At 37.6% G+C, this 19,820-nt stretch overlaps 1 protein-coding gene across 4 annotated transcripts in view; it reads left to right on the top strand.

Moving 5' to 3' along the window:
* The window catches only part of ITPR2 (inositol 1,4,5-trisphosphate receptor type 2), a 533,444-nt gene that overhangs the window by 416,502 nt on the left and 97,122 nt on the right, over positions 1 to 19,820 (top strand). For all 4 annotated transcript variants that reach the window (XM_067695972.1, XM_067695968.1, XM_067695971.1 and 1 more), the window contains 4 exons: positions 1,495 to 1,602; positions 5,842 to 6,034; positions 8,802 to 8,927; positions 16,290 to 16,465. In XM_067695972.1, coding sequence (XP_067552073.1) covers positions 1,495 to 1,602; positions 5,842 to 6,034; positions 8,802 to 8,927; positions 16,290 to 16,465 — 603 coding nt within the window. The remainder of the gene's footprint in view (positions 1 to 1,494; positions 1,603 to 5,841; positions 6,035 to 8,801; positions 8,928 to 16,289; positions 16,466 to 19,820) is intronic.

Genomic DNA, 19,820 nt, shown 5'->3' with positions numbered 1-19,820 from the left:
TTCTTAAAACATATGCTAATGTGCCTAAATGATTACCATAGTTTTATCCTTTGAAACTCATTTAGATTTTTAGAAACACCTACAAGTCACAACAAGTTTTATGACTGTGGTTTGTAATAAAATCTGTATAATTCACATTTCAGTCAAAAATAAAATGTAAATATAAAACAGGAAACGGCTTTCTTGAGTGATTTATAAATATCCCTGAAAGGCTATTCTAAAATAATAGTTTCAAAACTGAGCAACATCAATGGAATGAATAACTTATCAAATCATCACTAACAAGGATGCTGTTTATTTACTTTTAGTTTTATAGGTTCTGGATTATTGTTTAAAATTTATCTCCATTCTGTATACTTACAATTAATAGTAACATTTCACGAGTAAATACAAAGACTTATTTATTGCTCTTTAACGTTGATAAGAGTATTGACTCTGCAACCATACAGCTTGGGTTCAGTACTGGTTCTGTTATTAGCTGGAAAGCTGCATTCTCACAGGCAATTTCCTTAAGTGCTCTGTGCCTCAGTTTTTCTATCTGTAAAATGAGGATAAGAGTGCTTACCCCAGGATTTCTTACTAGGATGAAATGTGTTCACGTACTTAAATGTTTAGGATAGTACCTGGCACAGAGTAGGAGATAGGAATGGTACTAGCAATAAAAGAATTATATGGCAGATTCTTTGTTACTAGAAGCCCTCAGGGAACTTGAGGCTTAATAGAAAATCTGAAAGGTTAAAGACGTTATGGGGTTTTAGAGATTGTTCAAGAAAACCATAAAAGAGATATCTGAAGGCAATAGGTATTCGTTATCTACAAAGTGAGAGAACTGACCAACAAATGCCATAGACATTCAAGTGAGAAAGATTACTTCTATCAACAGCAGGTTAAGATAATTTATGGTGAAATTTTTGTGTTTTAAATGTTCGGTTTCAATTACAATAAAACTGAGATCTGTACTCATAAAGCACCAATACTGACATATGAACATGTAGAAGCATAGGATTTTAGTACAAAGTGCTAATTGTAGAGCTTTGATTAGATGCTGTAGGAAACATAGATACCTATTTATGTGTCTATAAGAAGCTTCCATTTATATTGGTACCACTACCACTGAACTATCACAGTGTTCATCAAGTTATTTATTATGAGTATCCGTTATATATCACTGTGGGCTTTTCTTCTTCCTGGCACAATTATACATTATTGAAGATGTGTATTTAGTCAACAATTAGTAAGTGAATACCTACTCTGGGCAAGACACAGTCTTCTCATGCTAAGAACCTATATCGCCAAATAAAAATGTAAGATTGCTATAGTGACGTTGTTATTTATGCCTTTCAAGTAGACATGCTTTCCTGAAATGGAATTAATTGCCATTAGCCCCAGAACTGTGAAGCTTTGTATAAAGTGGACAAAGTATTTTCAAAGTTTGTCCCCAGGACAGGGGAAGAAAACAGTCCTAACGCATTGCTTCCCTCTTTTCCCCTCTAGTTGGCACGCCACAACAAACTCCTGCAGCAGATGCTCAAACCAGGATCCGATCCAGATGACGGAGATGAAGCCTTAAAGTATTATGCCAACCACACTGCACAGATCGAGGTAACCATCTATATTGTTTCTTGAATGGGACCAACTGTGAAAAGATATGTTTACTTTCTCTTTCAGACCATTTTCATGATTGTTTCCTAGAACAACGAAGTCGAGTTGAGTGATGTAAACTGTAAAAGTATATATACCAAAAGAAGAGATGTGAGCAGTCACTTGTGAGAAATTCATGTGCACCTCTTTCAAAGTTGTCTTTATTTTTTGACCAGAAATATATGTAAATTGTCTTTTATAATTAATAAGGTTGTTTTTTTGTTTGTTTTGTTTTGGTCCTGGAAGAAATCATTGCAGAGCAGTGATATTTTAGAGACGGGATTATTACAGTGGATATTATCATTCAAGAAATGGTTTCTTTTTAAAAACTATGGAAAGCTTATTAAAGTAGAGATCTCTGTGTAAGAAAGTATTCAGAAGGGTGGGAAAAACGGAAGGCACTAGTAGAGTTTTCATATTGATAGCATGAGCTTGAAATGGTTTAACAATGTCCATTTCACTTTGCAGCGATTCAGTCCCACCCCCGTAAATGAGACTTTATTGAAGGGCTGGTGGCAGTTCAGGAGGTGCGGGTCAACATGGCCTTAATCATTTTGTGTTGTGAGACCCATCTGGCTGTCATTTACTAGCTGTGGTATCATTTTGACACTGGTTGGCAGAGCTAATCAGGCAGAAGTGAGCAGAGTAGTTGACGCCTGTCACTCGTAATTTACATTCACACATGCATTCACTTTGGCAGGTAGTTTTAGTTTTCAGCAGAGTGCATGATGGCATCACTGCTATTAACTCGCAGGGTACATAGTCACTGTACCTTCTTGTTTACTGTAGCCAAACCTCTGCAATAATGAGAATCATTACTTTGTGTCTCGAAATGAATCCCTCGCTCACGTGTATAAGCATCAATAGCTTTGGTGGTAGACTTGACTTAGTGCAGTGCGTGAGCTGGACCAGCAGCAAAAACATTGCTCCCTGCATCAGGGGCTTAGGAACTGGGAAGCTGGCGAAGTCAGCAAGCCGGAGGAATTGATACGAATAAATCATCAAACCACCAAGGTTCTGCAGAAGGTCCCAGAGGCCAAAGTACAAAGCCAGGGATTAGCAGAGGCTATCAGGAATGATAGACAGAATGGGCAGGTAGAATAGCAGGTGGGCCAGAGGTAGAGGTTGGGTTAATACTTGTGTGTGAGAGACAGAGGTTGTTATTGAAGTTGGACTTCTATTGGTTCCCAGCAGTGAGGAGAGATTTAGCTGTAAATACATATATTTGGTAAATGTTTACTGAGCCTTTACTCTTTACCAATTACATACACATAGAGAAGGTCATTCTGTGTAGTAAATGTATAATAAAGGCCAACGAAATTTGGAGAAAATAGTAATTAACTGTGCCTGGGGAATTTCAGGATGGATTTCACAGAGAAGGTTGTCATGAAGTATATATTAAAAGAATAAGTAGAGGTTTCTCTCTACTAAAATTTGGGCGTGGGATTTCAGGTAGAATTAAATGAAGGGAAGGTGAAAGAACATAGGAAGGGGAATGGCTCTCTTCAAAAGATTACTGAAGTTGCTGTTTGGAAAAGGGATTGGAAAAGGGAATGAGGCAAAGAATGCAGGTAGAGGAAATAGGAAGATAGAAAAGGGAGAAATGGTTGTACTGAAGATGACTTGATTGGAGAGAATAGACACACATATATTATAACACACACACACACACACATATACACATGTAAACGACTTGATGCTTGATGTTGGACTGCACATGTAAGGTGAGGGAAATACTGGGGAAAAGGATGCCCCTGGGGCTTCTGGTTTGAATAAATGGACAGAAATTGGGGTTATGCATGGAGATCCTAGCTTTGGCAGTTAAAATGTACAGGAAGATCATTTGTTGATTCTTGGATAAATTGAATTTGAGGTGACTTTGAGGAATGCATTAAGTTGGATATAGAAGTTAAGGGTTCAAAGGAGTAGTCTGAGTTGATGATCTAAATTCTTCCCTTTGACCAATCCTCATGCCCTCCTTCCTTCAGGCATTCATTAATTTCATCCCACTATGCTCCCACAGCAGTTTGATCATTCTGTTAACGTGTCATGTTGGAATACTGTTAGCTTCTTCTGGGTAACTTGTTCCCTATTTGAGGCAGAAGCTAGTCTTGATCATCCTTTTATTTCCAAAACTGAACACTGTTCTTGGAGCCTAACCATAATAATGAGTATTGTTGAAAATAATAGTTTGTCTATATGTTATAGACTCAAAGACCCTGGGAAATAGGAAGGACCTTGTGGGTTACCTAGTCTGTTCACCTATCCAAGGAGGAATTGCTTTATAAGGATCCTGTTTCTGCTTTAAATTCTTCCTGTGATAGTGATCTTACCACTTCAGGAGGAAACATCCAATTTGGAATAACTCCAATAATTAGAAAGTTATTTTTTGATAAAACATGCAGTCTAACCCACTTTTATGTTTGCCTACTGTTCCGAATATTTGCTACCCTGTCAACACGACAGGCTTACCTCTAACATTTGAAGAACCATTGTGATTAGTAAGCAATACAAGCTTTTATAGATAGGGATTCATGTTGTTTTTTCACTTTGAATTTCCCAGGACTCCTCGCCTAAGGACTGAATAAGCATTTGTTGAATAAGTATATTTTAAAAAGTATACATTTTTGGCTTTTTACAGTTAACGCATTCCCATCTCTTTCAGTAATCCCTCCAGTCTGTCAATGCCCCTTGTAAAATGTAACAACCAAGATCAAACATGATGTGTCCTAAAGGGGCTGAAAAGCTTGGCTTATAGTAATCAGAACATTATTTCTTAAATGCACCCTGAGTTTTTTTTAAAATGTTTGACACTGTTGGATCAAGTAAACCTTTTTTTCCCCACACATAGTTGCTTACCATACCAAAGAGGTCCAATTCTTCTTTTGTACAATTGATTTTTTTAGCCTATGTTCAAGAATTTTATTTACCACTACAAATGTCTTCTTTGTTTTATGATAGTATTCTAGTATGTGGTCTGTGTATATAACATATCATTTAAGGTAGCTTCAGTTACAAGTAAAAGAATACCAGACTGACAATTTTTTAAACAATAAAAATGTTTGATTATCCCGCATAATGGGAAGTCTGGAGGTACCAGTAGTTCTATAATTGATTAAATGACTCAGTGATGTCTTCAAACACTCAGACCTTTTCCATCTCTTCTGCTAAGTCTTCCTTTTTATGCTGGTGATATGTCACTTCATGGTGGCAGAATGGCTGCCAGAGTTTTAAGTATCATCACCACCTTTTGTTCTAGGCAGGAAGAAAGACGGTACAGCAAGAAAGAGCTTTTGTGTTGTGTATTTGATTTTTTGTTGTTATTTTATTTGTCTCATGTGGCTTTCTGCCTTTTCAGGAAGCAAAATCTTTCCTGGGAGCACCTTGCAACCCCAGGATATTTCTCCTTATGCCTCATTTCCCAGAGCTAGGCTATTTGCTCCTCACCATACCAGTCAAAGGGAAATAGAATGACTCTTTTGCCTTAAACCAACCCTGTGATTCATTCTTGAGGGCTAGGTAGAGTACATGAAGCTTGGGACTTAGTCTACACAAACCCTTGTGACATAGGAAAGCTGTATGAAAACATTTACCCTGGGTTTCGCTGTTGTTGTTGTTGTTTAAAGTTAAATTCTTACAAATACCAAATAAGAGAAGTACAAAATAATGACTGTTCACATCTGGGTATATGCTTGAATGGAAGTTATACCTACAAAAATATGTCTTGCCACATTTTAATGACATAAAGCATTTTTCTCTGTAGAACTCAGGGCACATCATGTTGTATATGTCATTTGTTCCCCAACAGCCCTTTTTAGGAAGAACAAGCTAACAGCAGGTTAAAAATATACCAAGCGCTGTGCTTAAGATTACATAGCCAGTCACTTGCCAGTTAAGACCCTCTTAGTTCTCTGATGTACTTCATGAACATAAAAATGCGTGGCAAGAGTTTAATGCTAATCCAGAAAGAATAAAGATTTTCTTTTGTTATTTATAACAAAATATAATACTTATAATACATTAGTCCAGTTAACTTCTCTCATTTAAAGAGAAAAATGTAAAGGACTATTTCAGATACTTCAGGTTGGTACATTTTTTCATAACTGAAGTCATAAAGTATCATTAATAAAGTCATGCTAAAAACAGAAAATAGTTTAAGACCATCCAAAGCCTGAAAGAAATGCAAATTAATGTTTTCAGATTGTTCGGCATGATAGGACAATGGAACAAATAGTGTTTCCTGTCCCCAATATATGTGAATACCTCACGCGAGAATCCAAGTGCCGTGTGTTCAATACCACGGAAAGGGATGAACAAGGAAGTAAAGTGAATGACTTTTTCCAGCAAACGGAAGATCTCTACAATGAGATGAAGTGGCAGAAGAAAATCAGGAGTAAGTACAGTAAACTGAAATGGTTCATTTTGAGCATAATGTTAGATACCTTGGTACTTCGGGATAACTGACAGCATTCGTTTCAATTGGTTCTTAATTTCTTGCCATCTGATGTTACTGAAATCGTTTATAGGCTTAAGATTGTAAGCTCAGTCTGCAACTGAAGCCAGGACACCTGTGGCTTAAGGAAAACAGAAAACTCTGACTAATTAGATCATCTTTTAGTGCTGATCCTATAGTTTTATAAATATTATGACATCCAAGATTGCAGCTTGGATTGCAGATTGGAACAGCTGCAAGTTTGAAATGCATGAATAGGCCCTGACCGGCCTTAACAATCAGTGAACGGGGTGGAGAGATGTCGGCACCAGCACTTTTGTCCTCTTCTGTTTCCGATCTCATGATTGAGTAGATTGTTTAATATTTTCTTCTGAGAGTCATTCTATCTTTCAACATATCTGTACCTCAGCAAATCAAAGTAAAAATTGTGTGACACTTGCATTCAAATAGGGCACGGTTACAACGTCACAGTTAAAAGTTACCATAATACAGTTACCATTACTTATTTCTCAGGTCTCCAGTCTATTTGGAAATATTATGTAACCACCTAAATGGGGAAAGAATTTGGAAAAGAATAGATACATGTATATGGATAATTGAATCACTTTGCTGAACACCTGAAACTAACACAACATTGTTAATCAACTATACTCCAATATAAAATAAAAAGTGAAAAAATAAAACAAAAAGTTTACCAAAAAATTGAAAAATTTTCAAGTTTAAAATAAAGTTTATTTTCCCAGATGAGAAATATTATGAGTTTTTAACAAAAATTGATAGGGGAAAACTTTTGATTAATCCTTTTCTGACTTCTGGGAAGGTTTTCCAGATAGGCAGGCATATGTTCTCAATACCTCTACTCAACAGTGCTTCATCAGTTTAGTTTCCTAGGAACTTCAGTGATTGTGGTTTATGAACTTGGTTGAGCTTGAGACATAGCATCTTCGGATAAAGATTGTAGCACGCGTTGTCACACTTCTTAGCAGGATATTTGAAAAAATATAGAAATTACTCTCCCTTAGCATTTTACCATGTAGAACCTTATGGAATTCAGAGAAAATTTTGGGTGTCCAGAATACATATGAAAACTTAATTTGATAAGCATACTTTTTGTTCTTGACAAAAAGTAAATTGAATAATGAGCCAGTGCTTGTAGGATCTGTGCTTTCTTAGATAAATGTTTTGTCATTTATCAAAAAACAAATCTTGGGACTTCCCTGGTGGTCCAGTGGTTAAGACTCCGCCCTCCCAATGCAGGGGGCCCAGGTTCAATCCCTGGTCAGGGAACTAGATCCTGCGTGCTGCAACTAAGAGCCCTCATGCAGCAACTAAAGGAGCCCACATGCCACAACTGAAATAACCTGCCATGCCGCAACTGAGACCCGGTGCGGCCAAATAAATAAATAAATATTTTTTAAAAAAACAAATCTTAAAATAATTTCCAACATGCAGTTTACTTTTAAAATTTGGAAGCAGCTTATGATCAGGTTATAGACGGATCTAATTCATTTGATGGATTTGTTATGACAAATGTATGCATCAATATCTTCTGATTTTGTCTCAATATTCTGCTTTTTAAAATGAGGACTCCTAATTCAGGAATGATGGAGATGCAGATGTTTACAATTTATGACACATTAGTCAACTAAATCCCATGGCTAATCATAGCCTACTCCAGTACTGGAATGCTCCATTCCAAGAGAAGGAAAACAAGAAGTACTGAAGGGAAGTGTAGTTTATAAGTAAGGAACAGACTTGAGATTGGAATTCACAGAACATAATTTGAAAAGCTTAAAATTTCCATTTGAAAATTGAGATGTCTTTCCCCCTCAATTGACTCCAATATTTTAAATCTGATGTTAAGCTATTAAGAGTTAGAGAATGGACAAGACTTGAATAAGTCACGTGTCAAACTTATATGCATGACGTATCTGTTCAGTTCTTTAGGAGAGGTGAAAACAGCTGAGTTTTGGTTTATGTAAATGTCAGTTGTGTTCAGTAGATGCATCTGCTAATTCATTTCTGACGACAGATACAGAATCCCGTTTCTGAAACTATTCAGCAAAGCCTCTCCCACTTATTGGTAGTTCTTGTTGTATCTTTCATTTACTTCTGCTGTTGCAAACCCAACAAGTTCTCGGGAAGCCTAAAGGTTTAAAACTTAGTGTTATAAATCACTGGTTCCCAGTAAACAATGCTATGCCGTGCTGTTAAGTTTCAGAGTTTCAGGTAGCTGTGACTGTGATTTGGAGTTTTCACCAAAGATAAATCTGTGCAAGGGGTGGGGGGTTTTATTTTACTTTGAGACACGGGAGTGAGAACAATTTATCAATATTACTAAATTACACAACAATGTATACCATTCCATTAAAAGGTGCCCCAGGCGGCTGCTAAACTCTCTTCCCCCATAATCTGTTCTAGGGATAAATTAAAGAGAATTCATATAGAATCATCTTTTCTGACCACCTTTAGCAATTGCGGAATTACTCATCCTTCTACAATGGCTTAGATGTAAACTGGCTAAAGGAGAAAGAAGGAATCAAATAGAAGACTCCTTTTTGGTATCGATTATAAATGTTCTAAAATAAGTCGTAGTTTTATGGTAGTTAACAAAAATGCATTTAGTAAAATGTTATTTCAGTAGGGCTCCTGTGTTGAAATCAAAATTCATTTTCTGTCCTGTTCCTCTGCACTTCTTTCCCGCTAGGTAATCCTGCCCTGTTCTGGTTCTCAAGGCACATTTCTCTCTGGGGGAGCATCTCCTTCAACCTGGCTGTGTTCATCAACTTAGCTGTGGCTCTCTTCTACCCATTTGGGGATGATGGAGATGAAGGCAAGTGCTTGTCTATCTTTAAATGATAAGTATTTTTGAGTGTGAAACAATACTCTTGATGCATGCCCTAACTATCTAGACCTTCCCAATTACAACAATTACAATCTTGTTGAACAGATTCATTGGAAATAGAGAATGATGGTAAGGAGAGTAGGCAAAAAACAATGGTCGATATAAATGTTTTTTTAGAAAGCTCATATACAGAAGAGCTAGTAGAGCTATATTATATATTGACAAATAAGGCAATGAAAAAATTATTTGTACATAATTTTTGTGACTGAAAGCACTTTTATACTGTATTGTTTCAATTACATAAATATATGGGAAAAATGAGAGGGATGTATGCCAAAATGTTGACTGAGATAAATAAGTAGAATCTCTATTTTACTCTCTTCTCTTTGCTTTCCGTGTTGTCTGAGGTTTCTACAAGGAGCAGGCAAGTAGTCTGAAAAGAAGTTTTTAAATGTACAGGGTAAGACCAAATACGACAATAGAGCATAAAAGATATTGACTATGAAGTTAATATTATTAAACGAACAATACATGAGGTTTTGCAAAAGCAAGGACAGGAGAAATTATCCCATGTTAAGTGAAATGGGAAATAATAGGAGAGGTATGCTAAAGGGTGGGACTGTGGGAATTAAGTTTTGTTTAAATCTGGCAAAAGTGCATATGGGAAAGTATGTCACAGGCTTGGGATACAGTCCGGTCAATAACTTTGGAATGGGTGTTGAAAGAATGGCTTGAAGGACAAGATGGGAGAGGCCAGCAAACAATCACCACAAGGTGCTTTTGTATCTCATCTGTTCATAGGATTATGTGAGAATCTAATGAGATGCTGTAGGTACAGCGGTTAGAATAGCGGCTGGTGAGCGTGCCGTAAAGCTTAGCTGTCGATGTTGTTTGTTGTTACAAGATAAATAATAGTACTACAAAGGGAAGCTCAGTGAAAAGGATGGTATGACACGAGCAACAGGTGTTTAAGCCTATTTCAGATGAACTGGAGGTGAGCAGGAAGGGAAATGGGAGTGTGCTGGTAATTTATTATTTCAAAGGTCCTTACAGACAGCAGATATCAAAGTTCTAGCCTTTGGGTATAATCTGAGTGGTCATAAAAAGTTTGATTCTTTTAGAAGGTACGCCAGTGCTAATAAAAGAAGAATATTTGGCAGTGGAGTGGATGTGTGAGTTAAATAGCAATGAAAACATAGCAAATATTTGGCCGCCCTATGTAGGGAAGTTGCAAATACAGCAGGAAGTGGAAACAGCTTTCTCTTCATTGTGTTTAGTCTCATTTAGTGATGATAGCCCTCTTGGCGTAGAAGAATGTAACTCTTGTTACGGGGAGAAGTCCAGCCGGAAATGATAAATTAGTATCATCTGCACAAGGAATGCTGAGAGTAGATCGTAGTGTCCCGGTTAACAGAAGCATAACGTCTTAGATATGGAAGCAGTTCTGGAATCATCTAATATCAAATCATCATTTGACACATACAGAGATGGAAGCCCAGAGAAGCTGAAGAATGGCAGATCTCAGAGTAGAAGGTTAACGCTTTTGTTTACAATCTAGGACCTTTCTCCGTGGATGATTAGGTTGGGAGTGTGTAGGTAGCAGGTACCCCTTTATACAGGACATCATCTTCCCTGAGTTCCATTCCATGATATCCCTTACAAGACCACCAGAACCAAAGTATACAGCCTCTGCTGCCACCAATTGTACATGAAATATCATGGAGATGGGCACTGCCACCACTCCGGACATCTACTCTTTACTCAGCAGGAGAAAGTAGAACACCTGCTACATTTTTTCATATTTGCCTGACTAATAACGATGATAGTAAAACTGATGAGGATAACAGCAGCTGTTATTGTTTACCGTTTAGATAGGCTCAGGCAAAATGCTAAGCACGTCACATACATAACTTCATTTAATCTTCCTGACAATCCATAAAGTAAGTACTTCATCCTCATGGATAAAGACTTAGAGGCTTAGGAATATTTGCCCAATAATTCGGGAGTAGAGTCTGGAACTGTGTATTTTTTTTAACAAGTTCCCAGGGTGTTGCTAATACAACTGGTCCTTGAACAAGAACTCGAAACCACATGCATAGTAGAATTTGGAATGAGGCTGCAGCCTCAGAAAGAAATAGGACTAACACAAACAAGGCAGGAAAACATGCTGTGTCATCATCAGGTGCAGATGCAGACTTCACTCTTCGAAAGGGACTGAATAGACGTTAACAGTAGTAACCAAGATGGACGCTCACTCTTAGGTATCTGGGTGTGGGTGTGGCCCTAAGAGGGAAGGGGAGGCATGAGCTGCCATTTTGGCAATGTGGAATCCGCAGATTTTTTGCGTAATCTGATTACAGTTCTAGAGGGGTTATTTAATTATAGCTCCATGAATAAGGTTACAATTTTGGTCAGGATTAGCTGAGCCTCCAACCTTCAGTTACACGCTATGCATAGCTAGGAAGGCTGAGGAAGCAAAATTAAGACTGACTGGCGCACTTGGCCATCAGAACTGGCTGGAGAAGGTAAATTCTGTGCTGGACGTGCAAGTCTCTAACCCTGGATTTTGTCAAGCACAGGCCAGATGACTCCATGGCTGGAGCACTTTGAGGCAATTTAGAGATGAATTAGTTGATCATAAGATTCCTTCCAGGGCTTCCCTGGTGGCGCAGTGGTTGAGAGTCCGCCTGCCAATGCAGGGGACACGGGTTTGTGCCCCAGTCCGGGAAGATTCCACATGCCGCGGAGCGGCTGGGCCCGTGAGCCATGGCCGCTGAGCCTGCGCATCTGGAGCCTGTGCTCCGCAACGGGAGAGGCCACAACAGTGAGAGGCCCGTGTACTGCAAAAAAAAAAAAGAAAAAAAAACCAACCAAACAAAAACAGATTCCTTCCAAAAAGTGCTAAAAAAAATGATGGGAACATGTCGGAGAACACAGGATTCAACTTGAAAGGTCTCCCAGTGGCCACATCAGTGGAAATTTTGAGAAAAAATATTGACAGTAATATGTAATAACCCATAGAATAAAATAAGAATCCAGCAGTCCATATTGATAGAAGAGAAAGTATTCCAATTAATCAGTGTAGAAGGAATAATGGAAACAGAATGTCACCATTTGGCGAACGTCATATGGTAGTAAGAATCATCAGTGGATGCTAAAATTAATAGGTGAGTGTTAGATGAAAACGTATAATGAGAAACAGGACACTGACATAGTCAAAGTATATTTCTCCATAATATGCTTATTATAAAAGAAACAAGAGTGACTTTAAAGTGGGGAAATCACTTTAATTATGTGATCAATGTTAATGTCACCAGTAATGAGACACAGCAACATCGAGTGTCTCTTGACATGATGTGCTGACAAGGACATGGCATCATTTGCCAAAAATGCTTAAACTGAGGAAATTTCAGGCAAATCCAGAATGAGGAACATTCTACAAAATAATTGGCCCATACTCTTGAAGCTTATGAAAGTCAAAGAGATATTGAGGAATTAAGAGACTAAAGAGACATGACAGCTAAAAAGAATGTGTGATCCTGGTTCAGAAAAAAGACCTTATTGGGGCAATCCATGATCTTTGAATAAGGTGTATAGATTAAAGTGGTATATCATATTCATTTCCAGATATTGATCATGGTAATGTGATTATGTAAGGTATTGGGGGAATCTAGGTAAAGGGTATATGGGAATTTTGTATTGTATTTGCAACTGTAACATTGTCAGAAAGTTTTGAAATAAAAAGTTAAAAAAGAAAAAAATAAGTAAATATGAAGACTCCATCCAACTCTGAGGTTCCTGGTTTCTGGGTATAGAAGTTGATCACAAAAATCACCTAGTGAATCTTGGGCCGAAAAAAGACCTGTGGTCAAAATGGGCCACCTTTCCCACCCCCAGATCCTGATGCAAACTGCTCCGGAGCCACTGTGGCTGATGCGGCACGGGGAATGGGCTGAGTATGCTTCCTCCAAGGGTATTTTCCAGCCTAACCACACATGAGCTACTGGCAATCAGTTGTGCCCAGATCTCTGGTTCACACTTGGGTTGTAATATTACCTGAGAGAATGGTGTCACCCTGCAACCAGGGTAGTAGTGTACAATAATTAAAGGGAGATACTTAGTGGGGAAGGTGATTCTCAGAGGATCAGCTTAGAAGGCACCCACCCTCCCAACCCCTACTGCGGATAATCTCCTTTCATTGCCAGGCTTTGTAGAGCTCTGAATTTCTTCAGGAATCCAGGGCTTATTATGTGGCTGTAGGTTTTGGTCTGGGTTTCCATGTTTGGTTGATTGGTTTATAGGTTTAACATGTGCTTCTCTAAAAAAGAAACTTGTGCCAAAGTTGAGGAATGATGCTATGCTTGTTGTGGCTGAAGCCACAGCTGTTGATGCTAGGGAATCTCCGAGATGTCCACTCAGAAGTTGAGCGTTGCCATGCCAACCATCCCTGCCCAGTTTGGCAAAGGCAGACCGTTAGCAGAGAAAAGTGCTGCCATGGGAATTTCTTATATCCAGATAGCATGTGATTTTTTAAGAATATTGTGTTCGAATTTTGGGTGTCATTCTTTTTTCCCTCAAGTGCTTTGTGTTAAAGGAAATAAGTTCTTCAGGGTGGTTTTAATGCATTCATCTTAATAGCAACCATTGATGGAGTGTGGCTGGGTGCCAGGCACTGTGTTAGGCCCTAGAGATACAAAGGTTGGGAAGGTTGTCCTTGTCCTCAAGGAACTTACAGTCTAGTTAAGGGATGAAGAAAGGAGTGAGGCACAATAGTAAAGAACCCATAGATTTATCTGGTCTACTTTAGCTGGACTGAGGTGGGGGAAACAGGAAATTCTGAGGCTCTGCAAGAGGCAGAGCAATGAAGAGAGGGGAGTAATAAGCGGCGAGCTCTCTAAGTAAACGTATAAACAAGGCAGCTGAGGTAGATAGAAGAGGTGAATTGCCTTGAGGTCTCCAATTTTTCTGTTTGAATTTTTTTATGAAGGACAAACTTTATACTTTCTAACACTTAATAATATATAGAGGGAATTCTAAAAATGTTTTCTGTTACAAAAGTAATACATGCTCATTATAGAAAATTAATATCAAGTATTAAGAAGACAGTCCCCCCTTTCGACCCTTAAGGATAAAAAATGGCTTTGACAGTCTGTACTGTCTTCTCTAAAGTTTGTCAGAGAGTTTCAGTTTATTCTTTTAGCATCAAATCTTCAGCTAGAAAACAGTATGATCATTCATATAGAGTATGATTACAAATTATTGTCAACTGTCAAATGACAAAACTGTAAATTAATAGCCATTTTAAGTAACTTGTAAATTTATTTACTATTCACAAATACATATTTAACACTAAACTTTGTGCAAGGTACTAGGCTAGACACCATTTGAGTTCTCTCTACAAAGGGATCAAATACCCAGTTGTAAGTTCATGGTTATAATTTCATATTTAATCAAGGGGAAACCTCAGCAAGCCAGATACTGTCTGGGAAAGAGTGGTCAAGATGTGGTTAGATGATCAGGCATTAGTGACAGTGCACGGTGTGACTAGCAGTGCCAAAGCTGAGACTTTTAAAATAAGCATGTCACACCGAGTCATTGCTTATGAATTACGCTGAAGAGTCCAGTGAGTGGCTGAGAGTTAAGTGTGCAAAGATGTTGGCAGTTGTAGTAAACTTAACAGTGAAGCTCCACAACTTGGGGAATTTATAACTGGAGGCTTAGTTACTTATTCAAAACGAGCTCACAGGTTATGTTTCTGTTTATTCATCTAGTCAGCAAATATTTATTTGTTACTGCCTGCCAGGCACTGGGACGGGCCCAGAGGTGGTCCTCACGCTGACAGAGCTCACGTTCTGATGGCGCCCCAGTAAGCATGAGAGAAGGTGGAAGGCATCATCCTCTCCGTGGCTCTTTCAGATCTGTGAAACCCGGGCAGCTGGTGGTCAGGCTATGTTTTGGTAGACATAGACGGCTCACAAGCCAGCGTCTTAATACACATGAGTTGGGTACCCATTTTGTTCGTGTTGCCAGAGACCAGGAATCGAAGGTAATTTCCAGAGCAAGCAGCTTACCCCTTTTTTTCCCACCATCTTCAAAGTACTCTTATCAGATCATAAATCTGGTAAGGGGGCAGATCAGATCTCTGCTCCCAATCCTCTTTCATCACTGCTTGCTTTGAGAGATAACATAAGAACAACCTTGCAAGAGTAAACCTGTCTAAGCCAATGCTGCTCATTATCTGACTTTTGTTTTGTTTGTTTTTTAATGACTGACAGGATCTTCCTGCCTACTTTGGATCCATTAGCACTCACTATGAACTAAAGGCCTGTACAGAATTCACTGACCGAATCCAGATAATTCCATGGTGTCCATGATAATACAGAAACTCTGCACATCAGAGCACTCGTGGTGTTTGCATTCAGAAGTGAATTTTATAAATAATAAAAGGAGGTGTGGCCCAGAGAAATCACTAGTGGAAAGTCTCTATTTTATTCTTTCCCCTCTGCCTTCATCAGCCTAAAGACACACGTCTGAGGTCTAATCAGCCCAAGAGTGTTGCCCTTTAATTTACTTCTGCAAATATAGCACCACATGACCTTCAGAGGGGGATTCTTTGAATCCCCATGTCAGAGCAAACGTCAATGAATTGTCCTTTTTAAAAAAGGAAATGTATTTTTGAACCCGTTTTAGGGCCATTTCTAAAGAAATTTTTGTCGTAATGGAGTTTAGTTTTGAAACATTTGGAACTTCTGTTTTCTGATGACATAAATAGCTGAACATTTTTTTTAGATGTTGATTTGGCTTTTAAATACACACATATACATAGGTATTCATACACATAAATACAGTTGTATGTTTTAACAGTTAAAGCTTAGGTCTATTTCATTAAAGACTGGATATTCTACATTCTGAATTCTTTAGAGGAATCTATAACATAAAAACTTGATAATAATAAAACAGGACAAGGTATGAGTTCACTGCCTGATTCCATATGATTTAGCTGAACATTTAGTGGTCATTAATCATAAATTTTGAATTAAGACTCCCAAGTGAGATACCTCTATCCAAAGTATTTAGCATGTAACTCCCGTAGGAGAGAAAGATGAACAAGTCTCAGACTTAATGAAAGGAGCGTTGACTAGTGAGTATTTAAGCAGCCTGGAATTCATCACAAACTTTCTGGAAATGTAATAATGAGTAATGTGTACAGAGACATTTCCTCTAAGTATACAGTGTGTAGAGTGGGTTATTTTGAAATTCACTGTTTTAGGGCTTATCTTGCTGTATTATATAAAGTAGACTGTTCTAGTTTTGTTCTTAGTAAAAATAAACTCCTTCCACATTTTACAGGTACACTTTCACCATTGTTCTCGGTTCTGCTTTGGATAGCAGTTGCAGTCTGCACATCTATGCTGTTTTTCTTCTCCAAGCCTGTGGGTATTCGGCCATTTCTTGTGTCAGTAATGCTCAGATCAATATATACAATAGGTCTTGGACCTACGTTAATACTTCTTGGTGCAGCTAATGTAAGTATTTTACTTAGCTTTCTACTGTTCTGGATGAATTAAAAGTGTACTAAATATAAAACTGTAACTCTATGCTTTAACTCTGTATATACAGTAAATTCTAATTCATTGTGAGTCCGAGTTAGTCAGAGTTTAACTTGTGCCTTTTTTATTGACTTTTGAGAGAAAGGAAAAATGGCAAGTGAGGGGCTTCCCTGGTGGCTCAGTGGTTGGGTTCGTGCCCCAGTCCGGGAGGATCCCGCATGCCGCGGAGCGGCTCGGCCCGTGGGCCATGGCCGCTGGGCCTGCGCGTCTGGAGCCTGTGCTCCGCGGCGGGAGGGGCCGCAACAGTGGGGGGCCCGCGTACCGCAAAAAAAAAAAAAAAAAAAAATGGCAAGTGAAAATTTGATATATTTAAGATGGTAGCATTTGGGGCATGACCCAGCTCTGCAGTCAATTTAATCCAATTCAGTTTTAATGCCTTTGGCATCCTATATGGGCAGCTATTGACAAAATTAACTCTGAGCCACTGTTAACATCCTAAAGTAACTTCTAAATCATCCGAGAAAGATTAAATTATATTCAGCAGAATTTTAGAAGTGAATAATACCTTTTATAAAATGACCAAAAGAAAAGGGTTGCTGTAAGAGAAAATATGAAGTTGGACTCTTTTTATGAGAACAAAACCTATTAACTTGTGAAAGGCATAGATGAGACTTTTTTTCCACTAATTTTTTTTTTAATTTTGAAATATTAGAACAAGGGCATACATTTCACAACTTGAGCTAAGTAAGTTTAGAATAAGTAAGCCAGACTACTATTGCAAATAGCAGTAATTTTGCCCAAGAGATAAAATTTTAAAGGGACTAGACAACTTTTTGTATGGCACAGCTAAAAAGGGATATTAGGAAATGGTAAATCACCAGGTTGATGAAAGAACATGTGGCAGGTAAATAAATCTTGCTAATATGTCTGCTCAATAGCTAAGCACTTTCTATATTTTTTACTGGGTTTCTAACATAATATCCTATATTCTGGTGTCTGTATATCTGTATCTGGTATCTCCCCTACTACATTATACAATTCATAAGACTAATGCTTGATCATTCAATGTCTGGAACATCATTGGTATTCAACAAATATTTCTTAATTAAATTAACTAATGAATGAGTGAAAGATTATCTTTGTATTCTTATACATTTACAGTGCCTTGCACATAAAAAACAGGTGGCAAATATATATTGAAAATGAATAAATGAAATAATCAACCAAACTTTGGAGAACTATAAAGCCAAGCTAGTATGGCCGAATCTATGTTTCTGACCCCTATTATAATATTACATATAATATTATACATTATAATATTATAATTCTTCAAAAACTGGACATGATATATATGACAGATATATACATATATATGTGATGGTTACATATATATATACATATATATATGTGACAGATATATTTATATGTTTATATATATTAAATGATTACATTCAGGTCACCAAATTACCAATTATTCCTCAATCATTGTGAATAAGGGGAAGTATACTATACATACAAAGGGCTCTATCAGTAAAGAATTCCGTAAAGTACCAAATATGTTATTCTGTAAGTTTCTTGAGGGCAGGGGTTGTCACATTCATAGATATAATCCTATCTACCTCACTCACTCCCTACCCCATTTTCCTCCACCTTAATGCCTAGCACTTAAACATTCAAAAATTGTTTACGTGAACTGAAGTAGTACTTTCGGTGCTTTGGAAATAAGATAATTTTGCGAAATTTCCAACCGAGTGAATTAAGGAATCTTCATGAATTTATCTGATTTTTTCTAAGCCTATTACTGCATCCAGCTTATTATTTTTTCTTTAAAAAATACATTGACTATTGAACCCAATTATTTGAAGAAACAAATAATATTTCTAAACTGATAACTGATTCTCAATAAGACATTAATCCAAGTGAGAAAATCCAAATTTGATAAATGAAATAATAGCTAGACAGAATTAGACCAAAATAACAGCATTTATTGGGTCTCTGTTATCTAATAGACAATGGTAATAATAGAGGATTTGTGGTTCTTGCCATCCAGAAGCTTTAAGGATATATAAAGAGGTATGGAATAACATTTTAAAATCTATTGGGAAAGCCAAAAACATTGGGAGAATTTTTCTTTTGCCCCTCATGGGACAGGATAAAAAGATAACTTCTGCCTGGTTTGGTGAGAATAGTTCCACTATAAGTAATGACTATTCATCACCAGAGGGCAGACAGCAGAAGCAAGAAGAGCTACAGTCCTGCAGCCTGTGGAATGAAAACTACATTCACAGAAAGATAGACAAAATGAAAAGGCAGAGGAATATATACCAGATGAAAGAAAAAGATAAAACACCAGAAAACCAATTACATGAAGTGGAAATAGGCAACCTTCCCGAAAAAGAATTCAGAATAATGATAGTGAAGACGATCCAGGATGTAAGAAAAAAAATGAAGGCAAAGATTGAGAAGATGCAAGAAATGTTTAACAAAGACCTAGAAGAATTAAAGAACAAACACCTAGAAGAATTAAAGAACAAACACCTAGAAGAATTAAAGAACAAACACCTAGAAGAATTAAAGAACAAACAGAGATGAACAATACAATAACTGAAATGAAAAATGCACTAGAAGGGAATCAATAGCAGAATAACTGAGGCAGAAGAATGCATAAGTGACCTGGAAGACAGAACAATGGAAATCACTGCCATGGAACAGAGTAGAGAAAAAAGAATGAAAAGAAATGAAGACAGCCTAAGAGACCTCTGGGACAACATTAAATGCACCAACATCCAATGCACCAACATTCGCATTATTGGGGTTCCAGAAGGAGAAGAGAGAGATACAGAACCTGAGAAAATATTTGAAGAGATCATAGTTGAAAACTTCCCTAATATCAGAAATGAAATAGCCACCCAAGTCCAGGAAGCACAGAGAGTCCCAGGCAGCATAAACCCAAGGAGAACCACGCCGAGACACATAGTAATCAAACTGACAAAAATTAAAGACAAAGATAAATTATTAAAAGCAAAAAGGGAAAAATGACAAATTACATACAAGGGAACTCCCATAAGATTAACAACTGATTTCTCAGCAGAAAATATACAAGCCAGAAGGGAGTGGCATGATATATTTAAAGTGATGAAAGGGAAGAACCTACAACCAAGATTACTCTACCCAGCTAGGATCTCATTCAGATTCGATGGAGAAATCAAAAGCTTTACAGGCAAGCAAAAGCTAAGAGAATTCAGCACCACCAAACCGGCTCTACAAAAAATGCTAAAGGAACTTCTCTAAGTGGCAAACACAAGAGAAGAAAAGGACCTACAAAAACAAA

This window comes from Pseudorca crassidens, chromosome 11 (genome assembly GCF_039906515.1).
Source record: "Pseudorca crassidens isolate mPseCra1 chromosome 11, mPseCra1.hap1, whole genome shotgun sequence".
Classification (NCBI taxonomy): Eukaryota; Metazoa; Chordata; class Mammalia; order Artiodactyla; family Delphinidae; genus Pseudorca; species Pseudorca crassidens.
Note: the sequence above shows the minus strand (reverse complement) of the source record. Positions and strands in the feature narration are given on the sequence as shown.